The 27,265-nt window shown below is 38.0% G+C and overlaps 2 protein-coding genes across 2 annotated transcripts; both read right to left on the bottom strand.

Moving 5' to 3' along the window:
• Positions 1–11,951: 11,951 nt before the first annotated feature.
• On the bottom strand, positions 11,952–16,768 carry si:ch211-229d2.5 (zona pellucida-like domain-containing protein 1). The gene is made up of 9 exons (XM_053320217.1): positions 16,672–16,768; positions 16,012–16,229; positions 15,436–15,620; positions 15,267–15,339; positions 15,036–15,133; positions 13,710–13,790; positions 13,220–13,388; positions 13,024–13,126; positions 11,952–12,088 (listed from the first exon to the last, which is right to left on the bottom strand). Exons 1-9 carry the CDS (start codon positions 16,766–16,768, stop codon positions 11,952–11,954), a joined length of 1,161 nt encoding a protein of 386 aa, XP_053176192.1.
• A 2,756-nt stretch (positions 16,769–19,524) lies between these two features.
• On the bottom strand, positions 19,525–24,516 carry zpld1b (zona pellucida-like domain containing 1b). Its single transcript, XM_053321022.1, has 10 exons — positions 24,393–24,516; positions 22,976–23,196; positions 22,681–22,862; positions 22,293–22,365; positions 21,472–21,569; positions 21,064–21,144; positions 20,703–20,874; positions 20,505–20,610; positions 19,935–19,964; positions 19,525–19,697 (listed from the first exon to the last, which is right to left on the bottom strand). Exons 1-10 carry the CDS (start codon positions 24,496–24,498, stop codon positions 19,525–19,527), a joined length of 1,242 nt encoding a protein of 413 aa, XP_053176997.1. The 5' UTR covers positions 24,499–24,516.
• Positions 24,517–27,265: the final 2,749 nt, after the last annotated feature.

Raw genomic sequence — 27,265 nt, 5'->3', positions numbered from 1 at the left:
ACAGACGAGACAAATGAAGACCGTAAAAAGCAATTCATCATTCTGCTAGACGAAAGGTGGAATCAAGTATTTTAATGTGTGAGAGTTATGTAGTGTGTTATTGCCGGACAAGCGAACATCATTCTCTCTTTTTCAATTTAAATGGACCATAATGGAAATATGTTATTAGCTGTCACTGTTTATAAGTTGATTGTTATTAAGGATAGACAGAATACATTAATATCTTTATTGTGTCTGTCTTTGCTAATATATCATATGAAGCTCTCTCTGGATTTGAAATGATCAATCAGTCGATTGAAGGCTGGATGGAAATGCCAACCAGATACAAACAGCTTTACATTTAGTTATTAAAACAAGTGTAATAATAATGTGATATTTATTTCACTGGTACTGCTGGAACTTTTGCTTTCACTTTCTGCACATGGAGGTCAGAGTGTAGAGTGAGTACCAGAGGGATGCCCTTAGATCTTGTGGAGAGTCAATATGCTGGTCAAGATCACTCCAGCAGTGTGAAATCCCACCAACATGAGGCCTTGTGGTTTTGAGTGAATTTTCTGGGGCTCTGCATTGGTCTAAAACTAAGAACTTATTTATTTTTTTAAAGCAAATAAGCTGTAAATGTAAAACTGACATATTATCACTTTTAAGTTTATATATTGTATTTTTTATCAAACAGTTGCCCACTTACACATCCAGGAGATGCAGAGAAACATAACCATTTATTTTGTGTTTCTGGCTACCGGAGACATACAAGACCAATATTCACTCTCCTTTTAGCTCTGTTTTGGTCTCTAACTGTGTCTGTTTAACATTTGGTATTGATCAGGTAGTGTGCATTGGTGAGATTTTTCACTGAAAACAGCTTCCTGTTGCATCTGAAAACAACACCATGGAAGTGCTGAGAGAGCCAAAACAGCAAAGTAAGACCCAAACATTGAGCAAAAAGGTTCAAGTGAGAATCAAGTAATACTTCTTTGTGGGTGGCCCTTTCACATTACACAAATTCATTTTAAATTATTAATACAAAAATATTCATTATATTAAGATCAACCCCGACTGGTACGGTTGAGACCCAACCCTGACCTCACCTGTGCTGCATGTTAGTCCCTACCTCTCTCTCCTCATTTCCTGTGATCGCTCTACCGTTATCTCTAATTAAAAACGTCAGGTTTGGTTTGGTTTGGGTCAGTTGCACAACTTCCTTGATATATTGGTGAGGATAGAAAAATCAATACAATTCAGTACAACTTCATTGTACAACACAATAGATATTTGTCTTTGACTCCACCTCTGAACTGAAAAAAAACAGAAAGACATGGCATATTTCACACAACAGCATGTAAAACAACATTATCACCTGTGATGTGACTGCTTAAAAAAAGAATAATTTAATTCTGGATCAAGCCTCTTATTAACATTCGTCATCACTCTTAACTCCTGAGAATGCAGCTTTGCAGGATTTAACTGAGAAGTAGGAGTATGACTTCACTAAGGGGATTTAGCAAAACCTTTTGAGCAGTCCTGTTTGTCACTGCTTTACATCCCAGGAGTTTGCTAGCTCATCCTGCTTAATCACTGACCTGTGCAAACATGAAGTGGAGCCTTCCTCACACAAGAATTTATGCAATTACTCTATATTCAGTATATCCTGACCTGCCTGACCAGAGAGTGTGTCTGTGTGTGCACATCTGACTAAACTAATAACCTCTCAGCTCTCAAAAAAATCCACAGAGCACCCAGCGTTCGCTTCTGAGTCTTGAAGTCAGAGATCCAATGCATAATGAAAAGGGTTCACCCCAGCAAGCCCCCTCCCTGCCTCAGGTTGTCTCTCTCTGGATGTCTGGCTCCTTCTATGAATTATGAACCATGATCCTCACAGGCTCCCCAGTGGCCACAGATGGATTGGGGGCAAAGCTGCCCATCTCAGCCATTGGTGTCGAAGGGCATTTGTATTGTGTGAGAGGATGCAGTTGTTTGTGTAAGTGCTGCTTGTCTCTTTGCCCTCTGTGCACCATGCCGGTGTCAGGTTAAAAGAAGGGCTAAATGAGCACAAATTCCTACGTGTGAACAGGTGTGACTACTGTTTGCTCCTAACAGATCAGTGGATTTTTAAAACTGTTTATATGGCTTTTTGAGTCTACAGACACAGGAAATCTGCAACAAAGATGTCTGGATGTCTGATTTTGTCCACTAGAATTCAGGTCTATTATACACGGTTTATTCCAGTAAAGTCTCACCAGTTTGAAACTCTTCATCTGGTAGACAAAGTCAAATTAATGGTCCTTGAAACGTTAATTGCTAATCAGCTAATTTCACTCAGGTATATAAATAATTATTTTGAGGAGTTTCAGCCTCACTTTTAAATCCACTCTCATGAAAGGACCGAAAGGCCTATTAGCAGATGGCAGAAGAAAAAAAAAACATCTGTTTTGATCCTTCTAGACCTTAGTGCAGCTTTTGACACCACTGATCATGTGATTCATGTTGAAGGCTCAAACACTCCTTTGGCTGCTTTGGTGAAATAACTTTAAAGTAGTTTGACTTTCTCTGTTTGTGCTGGAGAGGTAGATCCTCTCACACTGCAGGGTTCCCCTTTAGGTCCATTTCTGTTTCTATGTTACCCTTGGGCCACTTAACTCAAAGACATAACCTTCACCTTGAACTCTTATGACAATGATACAGCGAAAGCTTTTTATTTAACAGCTGAGTCTCTCCTTCACCCTCTTTATGACCTTCAAAATTGAATGTTGCACCTTAATACATTAAAGTGAGCTCCTCATTGTAGGACCCAATAACATGATTGCCACAGCTGACTGATGGCTTGGCCTCTTATCACACAATATTGTCTCTCATTTTCAGCTGTGCTAATGGCTTAGCTCTAGGGATGGCAATGGCTGGTAGTCAGTCCACCAATTTAGTCCATGAAACATTTCCTCTAAAGCACCATCATGATGTTTACATTTTTGCTTCAGAATTAATTATCTCAGTAACTGTTGGATGGATTGTTATGAAATTCAGTGTAGACTTTGTTTTCACCACCTGCAAAACTAATGCCACTCCCATCAGCCTCAGCTGCACATTGTGTTTAGTGCTAATTAACTAATGTTAGCATGTGTTAGCAGAACAAAGAAAGTGAGCCTGGCAAACATTACATCAGCATGTTAGCATTGTTGCTGTGAGTATGTTAGCAGCCTGATACAAGCATTTGGCTCAAAGCACTGCTGTGCCTCACAGACAGAAAAGCTAAGTCATATCCTTGACAACTTTGTGTTTTTTTTCTCTTTATAAAATTGTAATTCTTCCAAAATTGAGGAAATCTCAAACATTTCAGCTTTTTTATCTGCTGAAAACTGTTATCCATGACTCACATCCGCTTTATATCACAGCAGCTTTCTACACATTGTTGTCCATTTATAAAATGTTTCTGCAAAGATTTTAGTTGGTACAAAAGAGGGGGTGGCCTTGTTTCTGTTTCCATTTTAGCATAGTTATTGATTATCTTTAAAACACATCTGAGTTCATCCCCAAGCTATGTCGCTGACCGTTAAAGTACCCATTAGATATTGTGTGTAGACTGACATCCTCACATGGGGTTTTTTATGGGGCGGTCATCTGAAAGTATGGGCTGAGGATAGAAGGGTTTGAATCGAAGTTGATTGTGCATTTACAATCAGGAACCCTCAATCGTGGAACTAGATCAAAGACAGTATAATTTTTATAGCCTCATGGTTTTATGTGATGTTTTATTACTTTTTACTTTGTTGATTTAGTGATTGCTGAACTTTCTATTTCTTTGCTGGCTTCATTATTCCTTCTCTCTCTATCAGGCTGTGTCTTTGAGGTGCGTTTTTTAAATTGTCATAATATATACAGTGTATAAAAAAACACATTTGCATAAAATGAAAGATTTCATACACAGTACACGTCAGTTCAGCTTCTACATAGGGTAAACAAATTTCCCATTTATAGACAGTGGGTGCAAATGTTTGACATGGGTGATAAATCAAAAACCATGACATCCTTCTTATCTTTCTTTTGACACATTCTCCAGCGCCCAGGCTGCAGCCTCCGGAGAAAGAAAGCATCTCAAGAGGGCTTTCAGACATCACAGTGACGCTGCCGTGCAACAATAAATAAAACAATGATACGATACATGACTCAGTGTACAGATCCTGAGATAATATAACAGTCGAAACCATTGCCTCACCCAAACAATGCCCTGGCTTTTACAGGGCTGCTTTAGCAAAAGACCTCCTCAGCTGTACATTATTGATGGGGCTTAAATTGAATGTGCCTTTGTTCCACCATGGATGGACACAAGGCGTGTGTCTCCCCTACGCAGGGAGTGGCGGTGAGTGGTGGGGGAGGGGAGCAGGGGAGGGTGACTCACCCCTGTCCCATCATGCAGCAGGCGATTCATCCATCACATTAAGAGGTGCCGCATCAATCATTAACAAGTAGCCCCCTGTTGAAAGGATGATGGACAGCTTGACAAATAAGTTAAGATGAAGTGGGACAAGGTGATGCTGGCCTTTTTCACTTTTCAGGCAATTTATTCACGGCACAACAATGGAATATCCAAATGCAGGCAATGAAATGATCGTGAATAGAACTTGCCATAATTCTAAGGAGAAGAAAATAATGGATAATGGCCTCTCTCTCAGAAAGCTTTAAACTCAACTAAACTGAACTCACAGAGTGAATTTGGAGATGCTTTCAGGGATTCCAAAGTACTCAGGCACAGGTGACATTTAATACTTTTCTCTTGGGTGGCCAGCTCTTCTTAGAGAAATTCCAGTGTTTCTCACGTACTTACCCAGGTGTAAGGGATGCATACACTGATAATCTAAAAGTCCTGAAAAAACCCTTTAAGAGGATTTCAACTGCAGGTACGGAGGACGACTGGAGCCGCTCATCCAGAATAGGATTATTCCCCCTTTTGGAGGGATTTGACATTCTACCTCTCTTTATTCTGTCTAAACTTTGCATGACCAAATCCTCAAAGCAGTTTCAGACTTGTCCCTATTTGCAATTTTACATGGTAAATTATGTAATCTGTTGATGACATATTTAAAGTTGCACTAATCAATACAAATGACTATACGTAATGTAAAAAAGGAGTCACAGGTGATGAAGTCACTCACCTGATTAGGATCTCCTCAGATATAGAGTGATTTAGTGTCTTTCAGCACATTGCTTTGGTCTTACAGCTGCAACATTGCCATAGTGGTTCAACTCATCAACTTCACTTTCAGCAGCAGGAAATTGTTTTAAACAAAAAGCTGTGATAGCCCCCCTACAGCCCCAAAATGACAGACAAAGACTAACTAGTGAACACAGTGGAGCATTTAGTGGCTGAAGAGGCATTTCCCTCAGGAGACCAACAAAAAACTGAAAGCAGAGAGAATATTGGACTTCCATTCATCAGGTGAACAAAACATGTCTCCAAATAAATGCTAATGTCACTTTGTGTCTACTGGATATGTAATTTGCAGTTGTCTCCCAACAAAGCCGCCATAACAACTGTATTAGGTGGTAATGTGTCGATGTGTTTACAGTCTATTATGTTTCCCCAAAGAGGAAAAATGTGAGAAAAAATTAATGCAAGAATTAAAGTTGGTGATATTCTGTATTTTTTTCAATGTCTAACAATCCCATTAGAAGACCAACATGTGTTTGTCCATCTCTCGAAACTTCCCCAGCCTCTGTGTGTCTCTTTTCTACTGAGGACAGAATCTTTAAAGGTCACCAGTTCATATATTCATTATTTAAAATAAAAAATAATTTCCTAAAAAAGCTGGGCAAGTATGATTCAAACAGGATAAAATAGTGCATTTATAGGGAAAACTTAATATAAGTTTTTGTATTTATCAGCAGGGCGGTGTACGTGGGATTGACACAAAATGTACTACAGTGTCCATGGTTACTGTAATAAAGGAACATGTCAACAAGTACAACTGTGTGGGTAACTGATGCACAACCAATTATTAAGAATAATTAATTGTTAGTTTGGGGTTTGTTGTTGTTAATAAAAAAAATAAATAAAAAAAAGATATAATCAGACTTAAGCATCTTATTTTAAATGGTTTAACTCTCAATATAAGACCACAGCCCAGATTTGTAATAAGAACAAGAAAGGGAAGCAAAAACAGTTTGTTTATTTATTTGTGAAGATTTGGTTTCACATGAAAATAGATGTGAAAAAGTATTTTATGGACCCCAAAGGTAACTAAGATTAACTTTGAATTTGTTTCTCCAATGAACAATCATCACTTTATGTCATCACCCTTTTTCTGCCAGAAGATTTCCCTGCTAATCTTAGTAATCAGAGGACGCAGAGAAACTGATTGCACTCATTTAGAGGCACGGAGCTTGTAAAATCCACAAATTGAAACACATTTCAAAAATGTATTTTGGTACTAATTTCAACAACGGTGACACAGTAAATGCTGACAAACGTGCACACTATTGTTCTTCGAAGCTTTATTTATTATTTCTCATTTTACTACTATTTATTACTTTCTCATTTTCTCATCTTCTTTCTAGCATATTCTAGGTAGATAGATAGATAGATAGATAGATGAACCATGAGGTCTATCGAAACAATATTTGCACAGTGTTCCTTGGACAGTGCTGATTTGACTGATATAGACCACTCCCATTTCCACTTTAACATTTTTTCTGCCATTTTGGATTTTTTGGTAAACGCATATTTTACTTCTGCTAGCACATATGTCATTTAATCACCATATTACACCATATTTAGATGACACTGAAAAAAACTTTTGTCTGTAAATGTTTCCCAACATTTTGAAGGCGTGGCCTGATGCTTTTAACAGGTTGTACTGTTCAATGGTAAATTCTACTGTAACATTAAAACATGATATTTATACAGTTTTGTTGTCTTAAAGCGAACGTTCGACGTAATTTCGACCACCCAAAAACACCCATTATGTCTATCTAAACACCGCCCTTTTTTTCATTTGGTCGCAAATTAGTACAGGCGCTAATGGACCCAACAGTGTATCTTGTAAATGACCCCACTAATAATGCCTGGATTGTTATCAAACTTCTACAGTAGTACAAATTGGGTCACATCGAACAAGAAGGTGCTCTGTGTGGGATCTTGCACGACCACACGGCATTTCAGTGATCGCGCGAGATTTCGGCGATGTTTACAGCTTTAGCAGTAGCAGCAGAGTAAAAGCCATCAGGTAAGTGTTATTTTAATAAACTCCTGGTGTACTTACAAACTTTTCAATGCATGGATGTATGAGTAAAAACCTTATTTGTACTACTGTAGAAGTTTGATAACAATCCAGGCATTATTAGTGGGGTAATTTACGAGATACACTGTTGGTCCCATTAGCGCCTGTACTAAGCCATTCAGCTGATAGCTCTAACTCCACTAATTTGCAACCAAATGAAAATAAAGGGCTGAGGCGGTGTTTAGATAGATCATGGCGCTAGGTCGAAATTACGCCGAACCATCGCTTTAAATAAACTGAAACTTTGAAAATAATTTCTCCATGGGAATGTTTATGAATTAGCAGTGGCACCAACAGCCTCACATTGTGGCCATTAGTGAAACACCACCAAACAGCTTATTAACTGCCATATCTCTTAAATGTAAAAGTCCATGAGTCCAAGTTCAGCAAAGTACAGATGGGGATACTGAACAAGTCTGTAGCACTTGGTACAGTTTCACATTACTTTTGAAAGTTAATGCTAATCAGAGGCTCAAATGCCAATACTAACATAAGACGTATTATGCTTCTAGCATGTCAGTTAAACCATCTTCATAATAGACTCAGACTCTTTTTCTCCTGTTGATCTCTCTTTTTATCTTCGCGTTTGCAGTGATCAATGATTGGAAATAATCTTCACTTGTAAGACATTTACGGTCAAGTGGACAGCAGCAATGAGAGTTTGTTGAATTTATCCCACAACACCCCCCTGAAGGCTCAGCAGTGTCTTCTGGTGTCCTACATTCACCCTTACCCACTCCCTCTCTGAACACTAATTGGAGGCACACTAACAAAGCCCCTTCACATACATTGACTGTACTGATGCTATACCTACACATAGGCATATGCTACATTTAATTTGTGTCATATAAAAACCAGCTGCTGGCTGCAAAACCTGGTTAAGTCTTTTGACTTGCTGCGTCAGGACATACGGATGGTAGACATGAAAATGATTTCCATATTTAACCATTTATGATTGTGTGGTTAAAAAAATACTGCACATTAACAATAACCATTAAATAAAGGTTTAATTACGCTGAATGGCAGACTTTAAGCACTTCCATGTAATTAATTAACCCTTTCATATTGTAGCCTAAAGGTCAAATTTGACCCATTTTCAGAAATTTTTCTGTTAGCATGAAATTTTAGGACTTTTCATGAAGTGACACAGAATATATTAAATTGTATTCACAATAAAATGATGTTGTTGCATTCTTTACATTCAATAAAATCAATTCATGAAATCATGTTAGCTGTTATCTTTTTATTTTTTATTCAACACCATAATATATTTACATATGATATTTGTGACTGTGAATATTTTTTCTTCATAAACAAATGAAGGATTAACCATCAATCTAATAATGACTGATAGGGGAAGTTTGGTATTTAAACTAATTCTGAGAGGATACTGTAAAGGGTCAGATTAAGAACAGTATGTAGGACTTAAGTCTCAGCTTTAATAAAACTCCCACTTTCCCAGTCATAATTACAGCTTTGATGATGTGAACATGAATAGTCTGACATTTTGAAGAAATATGCTTATTTACATTCTTGCTGAGAGTTAGATGAGGAGATCGACATCACTGTTTGTCCTTCAGTCTAATCTAACTGTTAAACTGGAGTCAGGAAAGCTAAATTATGAATATGGAAAGGGAAACAGGGGGAAACAATTAGTTTGGCTGTATCCAAAGGTGACAAAATCCGCTATCCAAAGCTGACTAATTAAAATTTTGGCTTTCTTGCAGAAAGTTAATTGTGTGGCAGTTAGCTTTATGTAGCATAAATACTAGAAACAGACAAAGAGCAGTATAGTTCTGTCCAAAAGTATTGTCCCTTTTACACTTTAGTTATTGCACACATTAAACAAACCAAATATGTTTTAATTGGTGAGCTTTAGAGGTGCCTGGTAGGTATCATTTGTGGACAGAGTTAGGATAGCTGTTTTCCCTTTTTCTAGTCTTTATGCTAATTTAATCATCTGTGTCAGATATAAAAGTGGTATCGATCTTCTAATCTAACTGTGCAAGAAAGCAAATAAGTATATTCACCTAAACCTTGAACTATTCATTTAAATACAGGCAGGATGTCACAAAGAAGTGCTGTCCTATCCCGTTCTTCTTCTGCTTCCTCTGATATGACGTGAACATGACATTACACTTTGCCGGCAGTTTCCCAGCTTCACTGTCTCATTACAAAAGGTTAATGGAACGACCTTCCAGTGTGACTTTGCCTGCTCAGCAGTCTAACACAGTCCTACCTTTGTGAAGTTTTCCACATATACCTGCCTTTTATACTCATCACAGCTTTATTTTTTGGCACATTAGCACATCGCATCAGCCCATTAGCACAACTCTGACACTGTTTATTCAAACTCATCATATTCCAAGACTCCTCATGTTCATATGCCAGTGCTAAATTACAGCTGGTCCATCAATTTTTCATAACTGTGCTGTCTACTAAACATAATGTATAGCCTACAGACAGACTCATATGCATATTAATTAGAATTTAAATGACAGGATAATTATTCTTTCAGCTGAGTACAAAACCGACCAAAACATTAAGGCCAATAATAGCTAAATGAATTGCAGAGTATGATTTTATCCTCACAGACAGAGATTTCCTGTCTTTTGCAGATAACGGTAGGAAATAAACAGTTTTAATAGCAGCGATACAAATGCTGCTTACAGAGTTGAATCACCATATAAGTCAACTTTGAATATTAAGATATATTAAAATATGCACTGTCAGGAGCAACACAGCCTAAGCAGCAAGTGTCAATTTTTAGTTGCTCTTCACTCTGGCTCCCAAGGCTGTTAACATTTTGGAGGGCAAAGCAGCAAGATCTAAAGGTTAATGTCCACACCATTAGAGAGCGACAGACCATGCGTTTATCCCTGTTGGTTTAATTAAATTACAGGGAACTCATAAAAGGGAGATTTATCCAGAACATACAGTTACTGCAGTCCTAATGGAGCAATACCTTCCAGCTCAGCTGATTTATCCCCCCTCGAGTAACAAAGTGGGTCGTCTGTCATGGAGTTTGTCATGGCCTACTTAACAATACAGAAACTCGTAATTAGATCATTTGTCAAGCCAGCTGATTGCTTTGCTTGTTCGTTGTATGGTATACAGGAGAAGACATCTCACTTTGCACTGGATCACTCAGAAAAGCATTGATCTTACCTTCTTCATGACCATATAAACTAGGAATACAAGCAGCTTCTCTCCATGGAGCTGTCACAACAACTAGCTTTGAAGAGGAATATATTGTGCAGCAACAAATCTAATCCTGATTGAAATGTACCCATTACATGTCTTGATTCTTAGACACTGCTTTAAATTGAGTTCTGCTTGCTAAACTATCATGCCACTGTGGACAGGTAAACTTAAAAATCACAACAGTAGCAAAAGCGCTCAAATAATGAGATGGATAAAGAATGGTGATTAGACACCCTCTAGTGGAGAGTCATTACAAAAACATCATTCCACTAACTTGAACACAAACTGGGTTTTAGCCTCTGCACTTCCAAAACAAGGCAAATCAAATCTCAAACTGAATTTGAAAAACTGATATTCATATTGAGCACTTTTTGTACGATCTACATTCCTCCAGTTATAAAACAGCATAGAAGGGTGTGCCAGTTTTACTCGGTTTGATGAATTAATCCTTTTCATTTCCTTTAAATTCCCAGGCTGAACCGCAGATAATCAAAGTCTTCTTGTGTGTCAGGGACTGTGAAGTGCACTTTAATGTAGGGCTGTTGTTCACTGCATGCAGCATGTTCTGTAGGCGGCAGGTGAGTGTCTACTGTTGGAAAACATACCCTCTTGTTTCATATCCTGCAAGCTTTAATAGGCATATTGCATGTGTGACATGAAAAAATGCAAGAATTTACACAGCAGCAATCATTCACTTCTTGGGAATGTACAAACTTTCTCAGAACAGTTGCCACAGTATTGTATACATTATTACAAGTATTTAAACCAACTAAATTCCCCTGATACTGTAATATGCAGGCTTGAATACATAATTCAAACAAGCAAAATCTTCAAATAAATAACTACATTTACCCTCTTATTTTCTTGGTGTTATTGCATTTAATGTGACACCATCGGTTTTTCTGTTGGTCTGTATATGACCAACACAATGTAGGGTAATGGTACACATATTATTTGCATCTAGAATTTAATTTATTACACATGCTTTTCTACATATAACATGCAACAGATAGAATTACAGCAGCCCAATTAAACTGAGTCAGCTCTGCCTTGCGCAAATAAAACCTGTGCTGTTTGTTAAAGCATCGAAAGTAGATGTAACAAATCCACCGTCTTAATCATTCGTGTTCATGATTCATACACAGATGTTTCTTTATGAATTGCATGCTGAATACTTGAATCAAAGAATATTTACACACTGACAACAAACAAAATTTAACATCTTTTTTTTTTTTTTTTTTACTTCAACCCATTTCTTTCTACCTTTCTTTTCTTTTCACATCATGATAGATGCTTTAGTCAGATTTAATCTTCCATAGTTTGTAGCAGTCTGAAGGGTTGGGAAGAAACATTAAGTGCTCCAATCAATTTAAGTAAAGCAGAGTCCTACATACATTATGCACCTCCACCAGTATGTGAATTTAACTCATCATGTCTTTTAATTTGAGCTGACTGTTCATCAACATTATGGTGTCGCTGCTAGCTTAGCTGCTTCAACTTTCGATAAAAAGATGCAGCCATCAAAATGGCTACCACCCCTACAACAATGAGGACGGCCACAGCAATCCCCAGACCAATAGACGTGCTCTTTCCATTAGGCTGGCCACCAGACAGCGCTGTGCACAAATGAGAGTGACACCAAAATGGGATGCATGATTCCAGCAGACAACAGAAAAAGTTATGACTTGCTGCAGATATGAAATGCTTTTCATTCAGAAGGAATCTAATTAGTTAAACATTTTGTGAATGGCTGTTCTCATGGCAGTCAAGTTAATAAAAAACATACTTACCCTGTTCTTTGGATAGAATGGCTGCAAGAAAGATGGAAAGAGACAGTATTTTATTATGAGAGATAAACATTTCGCAAAATATATTAAAATGTTGAATTTAATTTTACGGAGAAAGAAGCAGAAGCAAAGAATCAGGCAGTGATCTGGGGTTAAACTCTACATTTGACAAACAGCACACAGTTTCAAGAAAACAAATTGAAGGCAGGAGTCAGATTATTATTAACTATTTCTCATTTATACATTTTATTGATTTGTTTCTGTCATAAAGGATACCATTATCCTACCAGCACCTCTACACCTCACTAATTAACACATGTCTTATTTGTTTAAACTGGCCAAAAGTGTAAAAATGGCATGCTGTGGTTTTTATTGGTAGCTATGTTATGGCCAGGGACAATAAGTCACTGCAGTCACTGCTCCAGGCCAAGAAATAGTCCAGCACATAACCTCCTGCAAAAAGCTTGATGTTTTTACACTTTGGTTTTCATATGGATTAAACAAACCAAATGCAACAGGTAAATTAGTGAACTTTAGGGGAGCCTGTAGGCAGATTTTTTTAATGTTAACACAGAGCCAGGCTAGCTGTTTCCCACTTTTTTCAGCCTTTATGTTAAGCTAAGCTAACTCTCTCATCACTGTAGCTTCATATTTAGTGTGCAGATGAAAATTTTACTTGCTGCTGGGAGCTATTGGTACAGTTTACAGATCTTTTGTCTGACTCCTTCAATGATACTTTTTCACAAACAGGAAGCAGAACTTACGGCTCTCTCTCCTGGCCTTTATAGCCACTGTGAGCACAGATGGCTCTGTGATGCTCTCCTGGACAACAGTGGTCTCCACACTCCTCCTCTTCCTGTTGCATTGCTGTGGATAAAAACCAGATGCAGGGATATGAGCTGAGGATCTGGCTGGAATTGAAGATTTCTGCTTTAAATGCAAGAGGCACCTTATTCCTACCTTGAAGGTGCTGCAGACGCTGCGCTCGCAGAGCCGAGTGATGCAGTGCAGATAGTAGGTGGAGATGGTCTCATTCTGCTGCTCGATGAAGCGGAACGCTGAGAAGTAGAAGCGGGCCTTTTGGCTATCCCCGTTCTCCAGCATGGTGGTCAGCTGATCTATAGAGCACCTTTCAATAAAAGGCGAACCTCACAAGTGCCCCGTTTGCACATGACATGGATACATACAGGCAGTGTATTAATGAAAGAAAGGAAGGGAGACAAAATCAAGACTAGGGCTCCCTTTGGATTTACAGGTAGCTGGTATACTCATTACATGGAAGAGAGGAAACCTGCAGATATGTGAAAAAGCTTTAAATTCAAAGCTGGACTGCTGCACAAAAGACTGAACTCATTATCAAGCCTTGAAAGACTGGAAGAAATTCAAAAGTTACAAAAAGTAGATAGGAGTATAGTGTGAGTTTGAGTGTGTTTTTTGCTTCTTGACTTACGAGACAAACAGATTAAAGGAGGTGGAGTTGGAGGGCTGTGGAGACACTGAGGCGTAGCACCGATCCAGGTGAACAAAGTACCTGTGGAGAAAGAATGAGGTCCCCAGCACCGAGTCAGAGACTCCAGGTCACAGGTGGAATCCTCAAATTTGCAATCTATCAAGATATATGTGGTTGGAAACTAGGAGAAATGGAAAACCTTTTTTTTTTCTTTTTCTTTTTTTAAATCTAGCCCTTCACTTGCATGCAGCCATCCATACATTATCAACACCCAGGACTTGTATTTATCAAACTGCTAAAAGTGAAATGTTGGACTGAATGGGAACGATTATAAATTGACTTTCATGCACAAAAGCAGTTAATTAAATTTCTTATTAAATGGAAATGCTCTTAAATTTAAGAGAGCTCCAGTGGAGCTAAATTTTTCTCTTAAGATAGGTTAAGACCCACTGCAGTAAAGAAAAAGGTGAGCACATATGGTCTGACACGTTTTGGAGTGAATGTATTAAATATTATTGGTCATAATAAATAATTCATTATATCTGAACCCATTTTTTGCACTCTCTCCAGTCAAAAATATGTTTTCTTCTTGCTCCTACAGTTGGATGTTTGAGCTTCACTCTGCAGAATGATGTATGCACAGAGTTTGACAATCGAAGACTGTTGTCACATTGAAATGCTGAAAGTGGAAAGTTTCTCTGTGCTCATGAAAAATTCAAGTTTAAGGTGCAAATCTATTAGCATGGTTTGTGTCTTCACAACTAGCTTGGACCAATGGAGGCAAGTATGCAACTTATACAAGTGTGATGTGGAGGCATGAAGCCACCAGTTCACACTGAGAGTAGACTTTACGGTGAGATAGGAGACATCTACTATTGAGCAGTTTAACTTTTAAAATGAAACATATCTGCATAACCATACACTATAATGAGGCAGAAGGAGAAAGTAGGAATTCTGACATAGTAACTAAGCATTTTTGTGGGGAAAACAACAACAACAACAAACATGTCTAGACGAGATCTTTAAGTTAGGTGTGTAAACAAATTTGCAATCACTTTCTGTGCATTCCCATTGTCTGCACTAAATTCACTAAAATCAACATAATGTATTTCCTATTCCAGTCAAATAGCAAATTTCCAATTGTTTCACCCATGTGTAAAAAAGATTGTTTTTGATTTGTCATCTTCCAATCATTACTGTGTCTTATTCTTCACAGCGACTCTTGAGAAAGTGTAATTCTTATAAGTTTGACAAATACAGGCCCAGATCTCAACCAGACAAAGGAAAGCTGTAGGTGTGATGATGTGTAATGATGAGGATTCTTACTGGGATGTCAGGTTGGATGCAACCACCTGCACGTAGACTTTTGTCCTCAGCTCGATGCCCAGAGATGGCATGACAAGGGGCTTGGTGTAATTTATATCCTGGCAAAGGAAGGAAAGTTAACACTTAAAATAAAACATTATACAAGCTCTTGCATATTGATTAATCTTCTAGAATTACAGCTGCTACAGGCAGAAATTAGGATATGTATGCGCGAGAGGAATTGAGTGTCACCTGGTACAAGGCCATGCTTAGGGTGCTGATGAAGCTCCCATTGTTGTCCTTCAAAGCAATGGAGGAGGATGACCTACAAGGATGAAATAAATGTGATCATGCATGTGAAACATTAGAAATTCTGCCATTCTTCCTTTCAACCTTGGTATTAATTTAGGTTTTCACTTACACATCCATCTGGGTGTTGTTGATGAGATACTCCAGTGGATAGGCACATGAATAGTAATACTTGAGCTCTGCATTGTAGGTGATTGTTCCAATGGTGGGGTCAAAAGATCGGACCACTCCACTCACGTTGACGGTCTGGATGTTGGAGAAGTCTGAGAATATTCCCGTCCCTGGTGTGCTAGTGGTCTGAGGAATTATTAAATGGAAACATGTTTTTTTAAAGAAATAGTTAAAAATAAATGTTGCCCATCGTCTCTAGCACAGCAGGCAGTGGTGATGAAATTGCAGCAAGAAAATGGAATAACTCTCCTCAGAAAAGGAAGCTTGAGTGATTGCATGTGTCTGACTTAAAGAGCAGACTGATTCACCTCATGTATGCTTGGATGAAATCCTCTTAAGACTTTCCAGCTAGTGACTGCTCTTTTTATCCTTTGTCTTATCTGAACCTGAACACAACTAAGATTCTCCTATTGTTCTCAAATCTTCTTTAACTATCTCCTCAGCCAAAGACTAACACGCTTATGATCATCATACATCATGTTTTGAAAACAGAAATCAACACTGATATAATGCTCACCAAGAAGTTACTCCCGCAGGCGTTTCCTTCTGTGATGGGGAAGCTGAATCTCACCACAGGAGGCGCCACAGAGGTGTCCAGCGTCCCCTGACAGTTCATGTCGCTGATGTGGTTGAGAATCAGCAAACTCTCGTTGTATCCAGTGTAGATAGCCGGGCAGATCTGAATAGCCAGGCTAATGGCAGATGTGCCACACACCACTGCGATATCAGTGTATTCTGATGGTGATATTTTAAAATAATAATAGGATTTTTATTCATTTTAATAGAACTGAGCTATTTAGCATTTTAGCTATTGAGAAAGAACATAGAAATGTTATGAAAACATGTAGTGTAACATGGGCAGTAATGAAATCAAATCATGTTATCAAAATTTAAAAATATATTACATCCTCATTCATTCATTACATTTTATCTAAAAATTTAAAGAAATAGTTGCACAAGATCACCACCACTATGATGAATGAATAAATATTTAGTTCATTAAACCTTTTTTAACCTCATTCTGTGGTAGGCACATTCTTTCAAGTGTGGTGATTCAATATCTGAAGCAAAACTAAAATCAATACAACCCTCCTAAAGGTCTACACCTGAACTAAAATCAATATGACCCCCTTGGTCCAAAACAAAAGTGCGAGATTGAAGGTCACGATCATCTTACTTGGTCGTCTGGCAAACGCATCGCAGTCAGATAGGCTGAGGGCCTCTCGGCCCGCAATACACAGGGAGGTCAGAATGAGGAAGCTGAATAAAGCCATCTCACTGCTCTGCCTTCTGTGAAAAAGCTGAGGGAAACACACAGATGTCAAGTCCAGCACAATTCAGATGAAAATAAATCCATTGAAGCCCAATTTAGATGTATAATCCAGTGCTGTCAATCAGGCAAACTTTGTTGGTATCTGGATCTTACCTCCTCAGTCTCTTTGCTGGTTTAGGATCAGAGAGCAGTGGGCTCTATATATGGTGAACATGACCGCCGTGTGGTCACAATACTGTTTTGGGATTGGATAGAAACAGGGTCAGGGGCACTTTTGGTGGGGCTGCCTCAACTTGCATGAAACAATTCACTTTTTGTGGCTGAGGTGCTGTGGTGCTTTCCTTGAGGCACATGATGAAACCCAACACAGTCCTCTTCAAAGTTACATACTTAAACAATGCCCATAAGGCTCTTTGTGACTTTTGTGTGAAACGAAGCCCCTTTACCTACTAATATGAAACTTAATAAAGTAAGGGAATGTATGCTTTCTATCCAGCTGGGACCTCACATACAATAAAGAAAAGAGGGTCTGTTGTCTTCTGCAGTGTTCAGTAGTTTTATGTGACCTTGATGATTCTTAATTTGACAAATCACAAAGGATCATATGCATGATGATTTTTGATGCTCACAATTCAATGTTATCATCTTGAAGATGTTAGACTGACTTGCATTTTACATGTTTGCACCTTGTGAAAATCTTAATGCTGAAGTGTGTATTGCACATGATTTACGACAATAGAATATGGATATGTATTAAAGCACAATTCCCCACATATTTAGAGCATGATTTCATATTTGGATCATACTGGGATTTAACTGAAAGAAAATGAGTGAGAGACAGTTAGTAACTCAATCTTGTCAGGTGAGCCACCTGGGAAGGTAAAGCTCTGATCAGGGTCAAGTTTGCGGATGGGTGTCTCCGTCAATCTTTTGTCAAACGTATGAAGCCACACTGTTAAATGCAGGACACGTTATTATTGTCATGACGTGTGCACTTAAACATGCTTAGAGTCCTTTCTGTCCACACGCAACTTCCCAAATATTCCTCAGGTCTTTAGAAATAGAAGTTTTCTTTGGGTTTCACTTGGCTGAACTTGGCTTCAATATTCAGACCAAACCCCTGCCTCATTTCCATTTAGGGAGGAGGGTTTAATCAATTATTGCTGATAGTAAACTGAGAGGGAGGATGATAACATTTATTCCTCTCATTTCAGTTATCAGTGGTCATTTTGCACGCTGAATACATCACAAAATAGCTGTTGAAATAAGGGATTAGAGTGATAAAGAGCAATGAATGCAGTAGAGCCGTGCGGGTCACAAATACAGCCTTGGAGTCAGACACGTGAGACACAGCTGCCGCCAAACAGACATTTATATAGGTCATCGGAAAGAAAATCAATACGGCAAAAATTGAAAGATTAATTCTGGCAGTCATCCAATGAGCTCTGGAACTACCCAGTTTGTTCATTTTCCTGGAGTTAGGACACCCATACAGGCAATGACATTTTGAAAAACGTTCACGCACATGTGCCAATTTAGGAAAGGAAAATAAGTAAACTTTACTGATTATTATCAGAGAAATCATAAGGGAGATGGCATCTAAAGAATTAACAGAATTTATTACCTTTGGTCACAGTAGAAATATATGTCACGTGGAGAAGTTAAATATGTTTATATTGATGAAAGAACTTACCAAAAGCTATGTTGTAAATACAAACATTCATAAAAATGTACAGTTATTCATATTGTAAGTATGAAATAATGCTGAACAATGAGAAAACAAAACAGGAACTTTTGCATATTCATTGCTTGAATCCAGTTCTCTTGATATTCTTGTCCTTCCAAAAAGCATTTGATAAAAACGGTCTCAGCTCAAGGTCCTCTTACTCACATCCTTACTCCAGAATAAGTGTACAGTAAGAAGATTATTTTTGAAATGTACTTTCTTGCTGAGAGTTAAACAGGATGATTAATATAACTGTCATGTCTGTACAGTAAATATCAAGCAGCTCATTAGCTTAACTTAGCAAAAACCTGGAAGCAGAGGGAAACAGAGGGAAACAGCTGGCCTGACTCAAGCAAAAAACATCCAACAGCACCTTTAAAAGCTTGCCAATTCATCCATTACAAACACTCCATAAAAATGTAACATGTCATTTTAAAATGTATTTATTAATGGAATAAACAAAATATTTAACTATCCCTTTAATAATGATACAGCTACATTTTCTAAAGCAACAAAGAGTTGAAATTAAATTTAACAAATAAATTATGCTTATTTGTTCATTGTAATATTGTATAGGGGTTAAATGCAGATTCAAATTCAACATTAGGACAGTAAAACTAAATAAAAACATAAAATTGTGCACCTTTTTATGATAATTGTTCATATTTTGGTTTAAATTTGTAATATATATATATATATATATATATATATATATATATATATATAGATATAGATATAGATATAGCCTATGTATGTATGTGTGTGTATATATATATATATATATATATACATTGATTAAAATAAGTACATTTAATTAAACACAACTGTTGCAAAGCTTCTGTAAACATTGTAACTGGCCAAACATTAGAGGGCAATGAGGGACAGGAATAGTGAGGTATTGAAGGCAATAAACACACAACACCTAAACAACACAATACACATTTAATAATGTGTTTAAGTTTGTGTGTCCAACGTGTACACACTCTGCACATATGGTCAGTGCACAGATGTTGTTATATACAGATGTGTGGTCATTTAAAGCTGGGGTTCCAAACACCTGAGGCTGCGGCCGTGGAGAGGCGGGACTTCTGCAGGAGGTGGAGCAACAGCAGTAAGAAGCCCACGCTGACCACGCCCAGGATGACCACGCCTGAGATCAGAGCGCTGGTCACTGGGTTTATCGGATGGGAGGGGTCACCAGATGCTGGTGGAGGGAAAGGTGAACAATAGCAGAAACTTAAAACAGACACATTCTTTGACGTGGGGCTTAACATGACCTGAGTTTGTTTCTTTTTCCTTCAGAAAGAGAAATAGAATCTTTTTGTTGTTGTTGCCTTAAATCAACAATTTCCATGGGTATCTCCTGTCCTATCCCAGGACTTAGTCGCAGGTCATATTTTAAACCTCTTTATGTCTCTTAACCTTGCATAAGAGAACTTACCTAGTTGAGAGTTGTTGACAGGAGTTTCATCTGAAAAAAAAGTATTTTAAAAGTGTTTATTGTGGTTACATTTACTTCAATCCTCAATGGTTCTGTAGATGTATGATCTCAATTTAAATTAATGGTTTGACATTTCAGGAAATATATTTATTCATTTTCTTACCAAAAATTAAATGAGAAGATTGATCCACGTTCACATCAATATCTATTAAATATAAAACAGCAGCTAGCAGCTGATTAGCTTAGCTTTGCATACAGACTTGAAAAATAGGATAAAAGCTATCCTGATTCTGTCCAGAACTAATAAAATCCTCTAAAGCTCTGTAATTAACACAGTATATTTAGTGTGTGTAATTTTAACAAAGAACAATGTGTGAAAACAACAATTTGTGTTTTTTACAGGGGTTATGTGTAGGACTATCTTTTGGCCATAGATAAGGTAACCGGTTGCTCACATTAGCCTTATATTTGGTCTGTACAGATATTACAATGGTATCCAGCAAGGTAGCAAATAAATATATGTCCCAAAATGTCAAACTATTCCTTTAAGAGTGACTTTACTGTTCGCACCACTCCTGGTGATGATTGGTCCAGCGGTGATGATGGCGTTCCCAGATGCTGCTGGGAGGGAATCAGGATTCGCTCCTTCATCCCGCCTGCGTCGTCGCCCACAGATCTGCCAATCACATAATCAGATTTTATTACTCTGTGAGGTCAGGAAGGCACATGGGGAGTCGCAGATTGAGATTCAAGATTTCTCGTACTTACTGGCATGAGCATAATGCAATCGTCTGCTCTGCAAAGCTTTGTGACGCAGTGCAAAAACACGGTTGACATCTTCTGGTGTCTGTGTTTCACAAAACGGAAAACCTCGAAGGAAAAACGGCCCATCTGACTCTTCCCATTCTCAAAAACGGTTGTTTGTGGGTCTTTGTAGCAGCTGTGTCAAAAGAGCACGACACACAAATACACATGCATGCACATACTGAAAATGACTATTTGATATATGCTTAAGTATTCATTGAGGAAAAAAGTAGCCTTCATGGAGACCCGCTGAGGTTAAAAGCCTGAATAGATAATGGCTCCCTTTTGTGGTTTATCATCTTGAGGGGAAAAAAAGCAAGATTACCCAAAGAAAAGGTCGTAGCGTAGTTCATCATTAGGATTCCCTGAGGGGGTTGTGTAACAGTAGTCCATCAAGATGTTCCACCTGCATGGGGACAAAATGAGATTTGGATAGTGGATAGAGATCTAACTACACATGGGAAAGCGCAGATCTGCCTTTCTCTCCTGAAGACTGGCGCCTTCACATCATATAATAACATAATGGCTTAATGAATGTAAGAAAACCATAGAAAGAGAAGTCTTGACTCAGGAAAAATAATGGTGGGAAAGATGCTGTGATTGACTATATCCCAAATCTTATCTCTGTTTTGTAGACATTGTTGAAATGTATGTTAGATTAGCAACATTTTCACAGACATTCATCACATTTTTAAAGTTAAATACAGATTCACAAGTAAACAATTGTTTTTACCGTTTGTCCAAGTTTGTGGCCTTCACAGCAGCAAATACTCTGGTTTTCAGAGCAAGTCCAGCCATTGGAATTGAGAGAGGTTGATTGTAGGTTGAATCCTGTTCAGAAAAGAAAAAAGAAATACAGAGTATGTGTATTTTTAATTTAAAATACACATTTGTAAACTTGAAAAGGATCTGTATTTGGGTTCAGTCCTGTAGTAATGAGGTGTTAAAAGATAAGGCTGGTGATATTCTATGTTTATCTTATGAAATGACCAAAAGCAAATGTGTTTGTGTCTGTCTTTCAGTAAAGTCCGGCTTCCTTGCTGTCTGAGGCTCTTATCCCCACGCCCATTTATTCCTACTGAAGACATTAATCTTTAAAACATGTAATGAATACATAGTTTCTTATTGTTGAAAAGGTTCAATATTTTTCCAGCATTTGAGCACTGTAGTCATAAGTAAATTGTACTCAAACATGAGTAAACTATGCATTTGTTGGGGACTATATTCAGAAGTGGATTTATACACATTTGTTGCTCTACTGTGTATTTACAACCGCATGATCGATAGATTCAAAATAATAAGGAATAACATTGACACACACTGACATGTCAGGACTTTGCTACACAAAGAAATCAGAAAAATATCCAGACTTATCCTTGAAGACATGGCCAACTTTTTTTCTTTTTTTTTTTAAAGAAAACACTAACATGATTCAAAGATCATGAACTCAATTTTGATTAATACAAATCCTGCTGAACTTTATCATCTAATAACCACCATGAATTGAAATGAAAATGATTGCACACAACAGGCTGAATGCAGCATTGTACTCACATTGTACAAGATCATACTCAGTGTGCTCACAAATGTACCGTTGCTGTCCTTGACAGAGACAGCAGCAGAAGAGCTGTGAAAAGACACATTTATTTTAGTGCTATTTACTTACATGTTGTGGGTGTTTGCTTTATTTACTCTACATCTTGATCAGATGTAGAGTGTTTTGTAGGCATAAATGGTTTAGTGAAAATCATAAGACGCAAAGTCACTCAGGCTTTTAAATGAGTTCGTTAACTGTCAACACAGTTCAGAAAAACAATAATCAAGGCTCTTAATTAAATTAAAAAGTCTTCATACAGCTGAAGAGGAACACATCTACTGAGTAATTCCTGAAAGGTTAGGCTCTCTATGGACACTGAGAGATCTTTTTTGGGCAGCAACTTACGATGCCAGCTGTGAGTTATTGACCAGGTACTCCAGTGGGTAGCTGCAGCTGAATTTATACAACAAACTGGGCAAGTAGCTGATTATAGCTGGCGGGTCAGGGGTGTCGATATAGCCCGAGAGGTTCCCAATTTGTACTAGAGACATATTCCCATAGGCGTTGACCCCGTAGGCTGTGCTGACCTGCGGAAAGAAACATTTCGACCACGTCACTTTGTCTCAAGCCAATAAACAGCACAGTGAAGGTACCTATTGATTATATTAACACAGTGTTCTTGTGTTTGTGTATTCTTTACCACCAGGCTGTTACCGCAGGCCTCAAGGGTGCTGAGACTGATACTGAACAGGACTGCTGTGGGGAAGGTGTTGTTGTTGATGAAGCCACGGCACTGGGCGTCCCCGTGGCGACCATTCAGGGCCAAATCTGTGTCAGTGTACCCAGAAAACAGCACAGGGCAGAAGTTGATCTTCAAGGTAATGGTCTGAACCCCGCAGTACACACTGATGTCCCGCTCGCCTGGAGAAACAGAGAGGGAGCAAAGTGAGAGATGAAAAAGTTGAGAGGAAGTTTAGACTTTTGACCCGTGTTTTTTATGGTCCTCAAGCTGCAGAACCTCTTTCACCTGATTAATTGTAAGATGTTGCCTATTAGATGTAGGGAATGAAAACAACTTTAGGATTTTTGAATTATGAGGACAGGGATTTTAAAAGTTGTTTAAAATGTATTTAGCCAATTATTTTAGCATAAAGACTGAAAACAGAGGGGAAACAGCCAGCCTGGCTCTGTATGAAGATAGGAAATTGATTAAAACAAAACATTTGTTTAAACTGTACTAGAAATATTGTGTAAAAATTACAATTTTAAGGGGAGATAAGGTGCCAGACACACACACATTGCTGCAAAGAAAAGTCATGTTACCGATTACAAGTTTTTTTAGGCCAATTTAAGGAAACCAGCAGAGCTCCAAAGAGGCCAAATCATCTGCTCCCAAATTGCAGGTACTGGTCTGTTAAAAAAATATTTTCAACTGAATATGATCCGAATTCACAGAGGCATCTGCAATAGTGATGTGTTTGTGTAATTTTGTTAGGTCTCTGCATCACAACCCTAACCTAACTCTAGCCTTAGAAGATTTGAGTCAGAAGTGGAAGAAATGTTGAATTCCTTTACTTACTTATGTCAATGAAAAAATATTTTGTTTATTACAAGTAAAAGTTATGCTCATACTCAATAATATCAGTAGCATCATTAAGTATCAAAAGTAACAATACTCATAATTTGTCCCTAAAGTGTTTACTTCAATGCTTCATGCTTTAATATAACGGGGCATAACAAATGCACCCTTAAAGCAAAAATCCATTAATCGTATAATAGTTTTTCATATATTTCTTGATGTCAGACATTAAAGGTATGTCTCTGTCTCTGGTGGACTGTGAAAACATCAGAGACAATGATGGATATAAGAGGAGGTGATATCTTACTGATAAAGTTTGATAGGTTGTATTTTAGATCTATATTTCATACCCATCACATTATGTCAAATTACATAAAGCTGCTCAACAATAAAGTACAAGTACCTGACAATTGTAAAGCATAAAATGTGTCTTTCCGCTACTGACAGAAGCCTTATCGTATGTCTCATATCTGCAATCACAGTAAAAGAAGCGTTTCTAATCTGAAAAGTGAACATATGTTATCTGGATCATTCTCACCGGGAAACCTGCTGTGGTAGTTGGCATCACAATTGTATCCATTAAACTGCGTTGAGACTGAAGCAGCGTTACTCATCAGCAGGACGATCAAGCACACTCGTGTCATTTCAGCGCCTGATAGAGGTTTGCCCACTGTCATCTTCAGAAGGTCAACATTACATTAACCACATTCCTCAGGTACGTGTTCAAAAACAGCACTTATCTCAAAATTAGATGGTTGAAAACAATCCTCCCCTGCCTCGCCTGTTTCCTGGACAACTTCACACTCTGACCTCTATCAAAGCAGTACAACCTTCTTTCCCCAGGTCCCCTAAATCCTTCTTATCCTGCTCCTTCTGCCTCCTTTTACCTCACTCACACATGTTGGCCTAAACCCTCTATTTCCCAACCCCTTTTAAACTGAGGTCACCCCTCTTTCCAGCTCAATTCATCCCCTCTCTATGCCTCCACTTCTGTTTTTTTCTCCACACCTGTTTACCTGTTTCCTGCTACATCCAAAGTTATTGATTGAAACCCTTCTTACCAGGGTGTGTGACGAGAGAAAAGTTCAACAACGTGGGATGTACTTTTGGTGGCATCGAGGATTTAAACTAAACTGAACGTCAGCCTTGTATCTGTTGTGTGCACAAAGATATGAAAGATAGAGAGATTCATTATCCAAACACTTCAACAACAGTGCAAAACATGGGAAACTCCATCAGATCTGAATAGTCTGGACAAATCTTTTCACAGCGCCCAGAAACCTGAGCATACTGGAAGGGTTCTCACTCATCTCTCCTCAGTCTGATCTCTGTCTGTCAGCTCAAACAAACAGAGGGCCTCAGCGGGGAGGGGGGGTAGCCCGGGAATTAAGCTGTCATCGACTGCTGCTGCGGCCCACATTCACATGAACATAAAAGTCAACTCACGGTCTGATGCAGGGCTGTGTGTAGATAATTGTGATGCAGAAGGCATCACTTAGAGTAAAGGCTCTCAGCGGCGTTCACCGCACGGCATGTTCAGTGTCGCAGAAGGCAAAAGTGGAATCTTGAGTTTGTTTTACACTTTCTCGCTCTGCCTCTAGATACCACACTCACTTTTGCTTTTACTGCAGTCCATCTAACAAAAACTAAAAGGTTACATAAACACCTTAAACTTGTATCAGGGGAAATTCTGTTTCCCTCTTCTATACGTTCTGAGTTTTTTTTATCATTGAACTATTTCATACAAAGTTAAAGGTGCTATTTGTAGGATAAAAATTATACATATCATACATGTTCCACTTCAAATGTCCTTATAGGTTAGTCTAAGTTCCATTGCATTTTTAATCATTATATTTTTTATTTGACCAGGTAAAATATAACATGTAATATTAAAATCTCTTTTTCTAGAATGACTCGGCCAAGAGAGCAGCATAAACATTTAATAGTTACAATTTCATTTAATGAACACTTTTATCCAAGGCAGCGTACATGTGAGAACTGATACAACATAAGTAAGGTTCTAGTCAGGAGAGAGCAACTCAAGTAAAAGCTAAGTTTGAGTCTGAATGGACATAGATGCCAACAGGCAGTGCCCAGAGGCAATGCTTGGAGAATGCATAGAAGCATTGTTTTTCCTTTTCTATTTTTTCTTTCAGTTCATGAAGTGCAGCAGTGTTCACAACAGAGCTGTGACTCTAGTGTTTTATTAAAGATTGAGAGAAGAGATTTAAGAGCTATCACACTGACCAAGATAAGTATTTTCTCAATTCTTTAAAATGGACTTAAATTTCCCCACAGAAATCAGCTCTGATAATTTCAACTCCTTTTGTACATTATTTCAGGAAGAAGGGGAGACACATTGAAAAGCTTTTTTGTCTAATTCTGTTCTAACATCTGTAGAATATCATGGGAGTGCAGGCCATATTGATTTTGGTTTTTACACATGTGTGTACACAGATGAGGGGGAATGAGCCCAAGGAGAGATTTCTATATAAAATACAACTTGTGTGAAAGTCTGTGCACATACAGAGATAGCAACTTAGTAGCAGCATACAGAGTACAGTGGTTTATGAGACTGCCAAAGCCGAGAATAAAACATATAGCACAGTGGTATACAATATCTAACTTCTTTAAGTACTGCTCAGGTGCAGTTTATAAAGAGCTCTGTTTGCCAATAAAGGTAAAAAGATGTTGAAATCAGGTGTGTCCTTGCCTGGAGGGAGAAACAAGATGTATTCATAAACAAGAAGCCTTATAAAAACAGAATAGAGTAGAGAGAATAGAGAGAATAAGTGAACACAAGAGCTCTATAAGGATAAATCATATTAATTACCCAATAGCCGTAGATTTCAATGATTTCAAACATGACGTCACGTCGTTCAGGTGACCAGAGAGAGATTGAAAAATGAATAAAAGAGAAATATACTGGATATTTAATTTGCCAACATTATCCCACAAAGGACTGAATGATGAGAGTCCATGGCATGTTATGCTTTAAGAAGCTTTGAGATCAAATAGACCTATTTATGGTGGACTCAATATACAAGTATTTCATATGATTGCACAACTATGAATGCCTCATGAATGCTGCCAGGCTGATGCTTGCACTCATTAGATATGCAGTTTCTGTAAATATTCTTGTAAATAGAAATAAATGTGTGCCGTGGTGCCTCACTTGTTCCTGTTTTTCTTTTCTTTTTCTTATGTGTGGACTATAATGTGACAAATTGTACAGATTGTCACTATTACTGAGATACACTTCAACAGGACAATAATTGTCCCACACCTGTAAACACAAAATGTGTTAAGCATTGTATATTTAAGATTTATGTCGTATGAATAGTTTACAATACTCTTGACGAAGGTCTAGAAGGACTGAAAGGGGATCAATAAATTGTGATGTTGAGCAAG

The sequence above is a fragment of the Scomber japonicus genome, chromosome 6 (assembly GCF_027409825.1).
Source record: "Scomber japonicus isolate fScoJap1 chromosome 6, fScoJap1.pri, whole genome shotgun sequence".
Lineage (NCBI taxonomy): Eukaryota > Metazoa > Chordata > Actinopteri > Scombriformes > Scombridae > Scomber > Scomber japonicus.
This window is presented reverse-complemented; position numbering and strand designations above follow the sequence as displayed.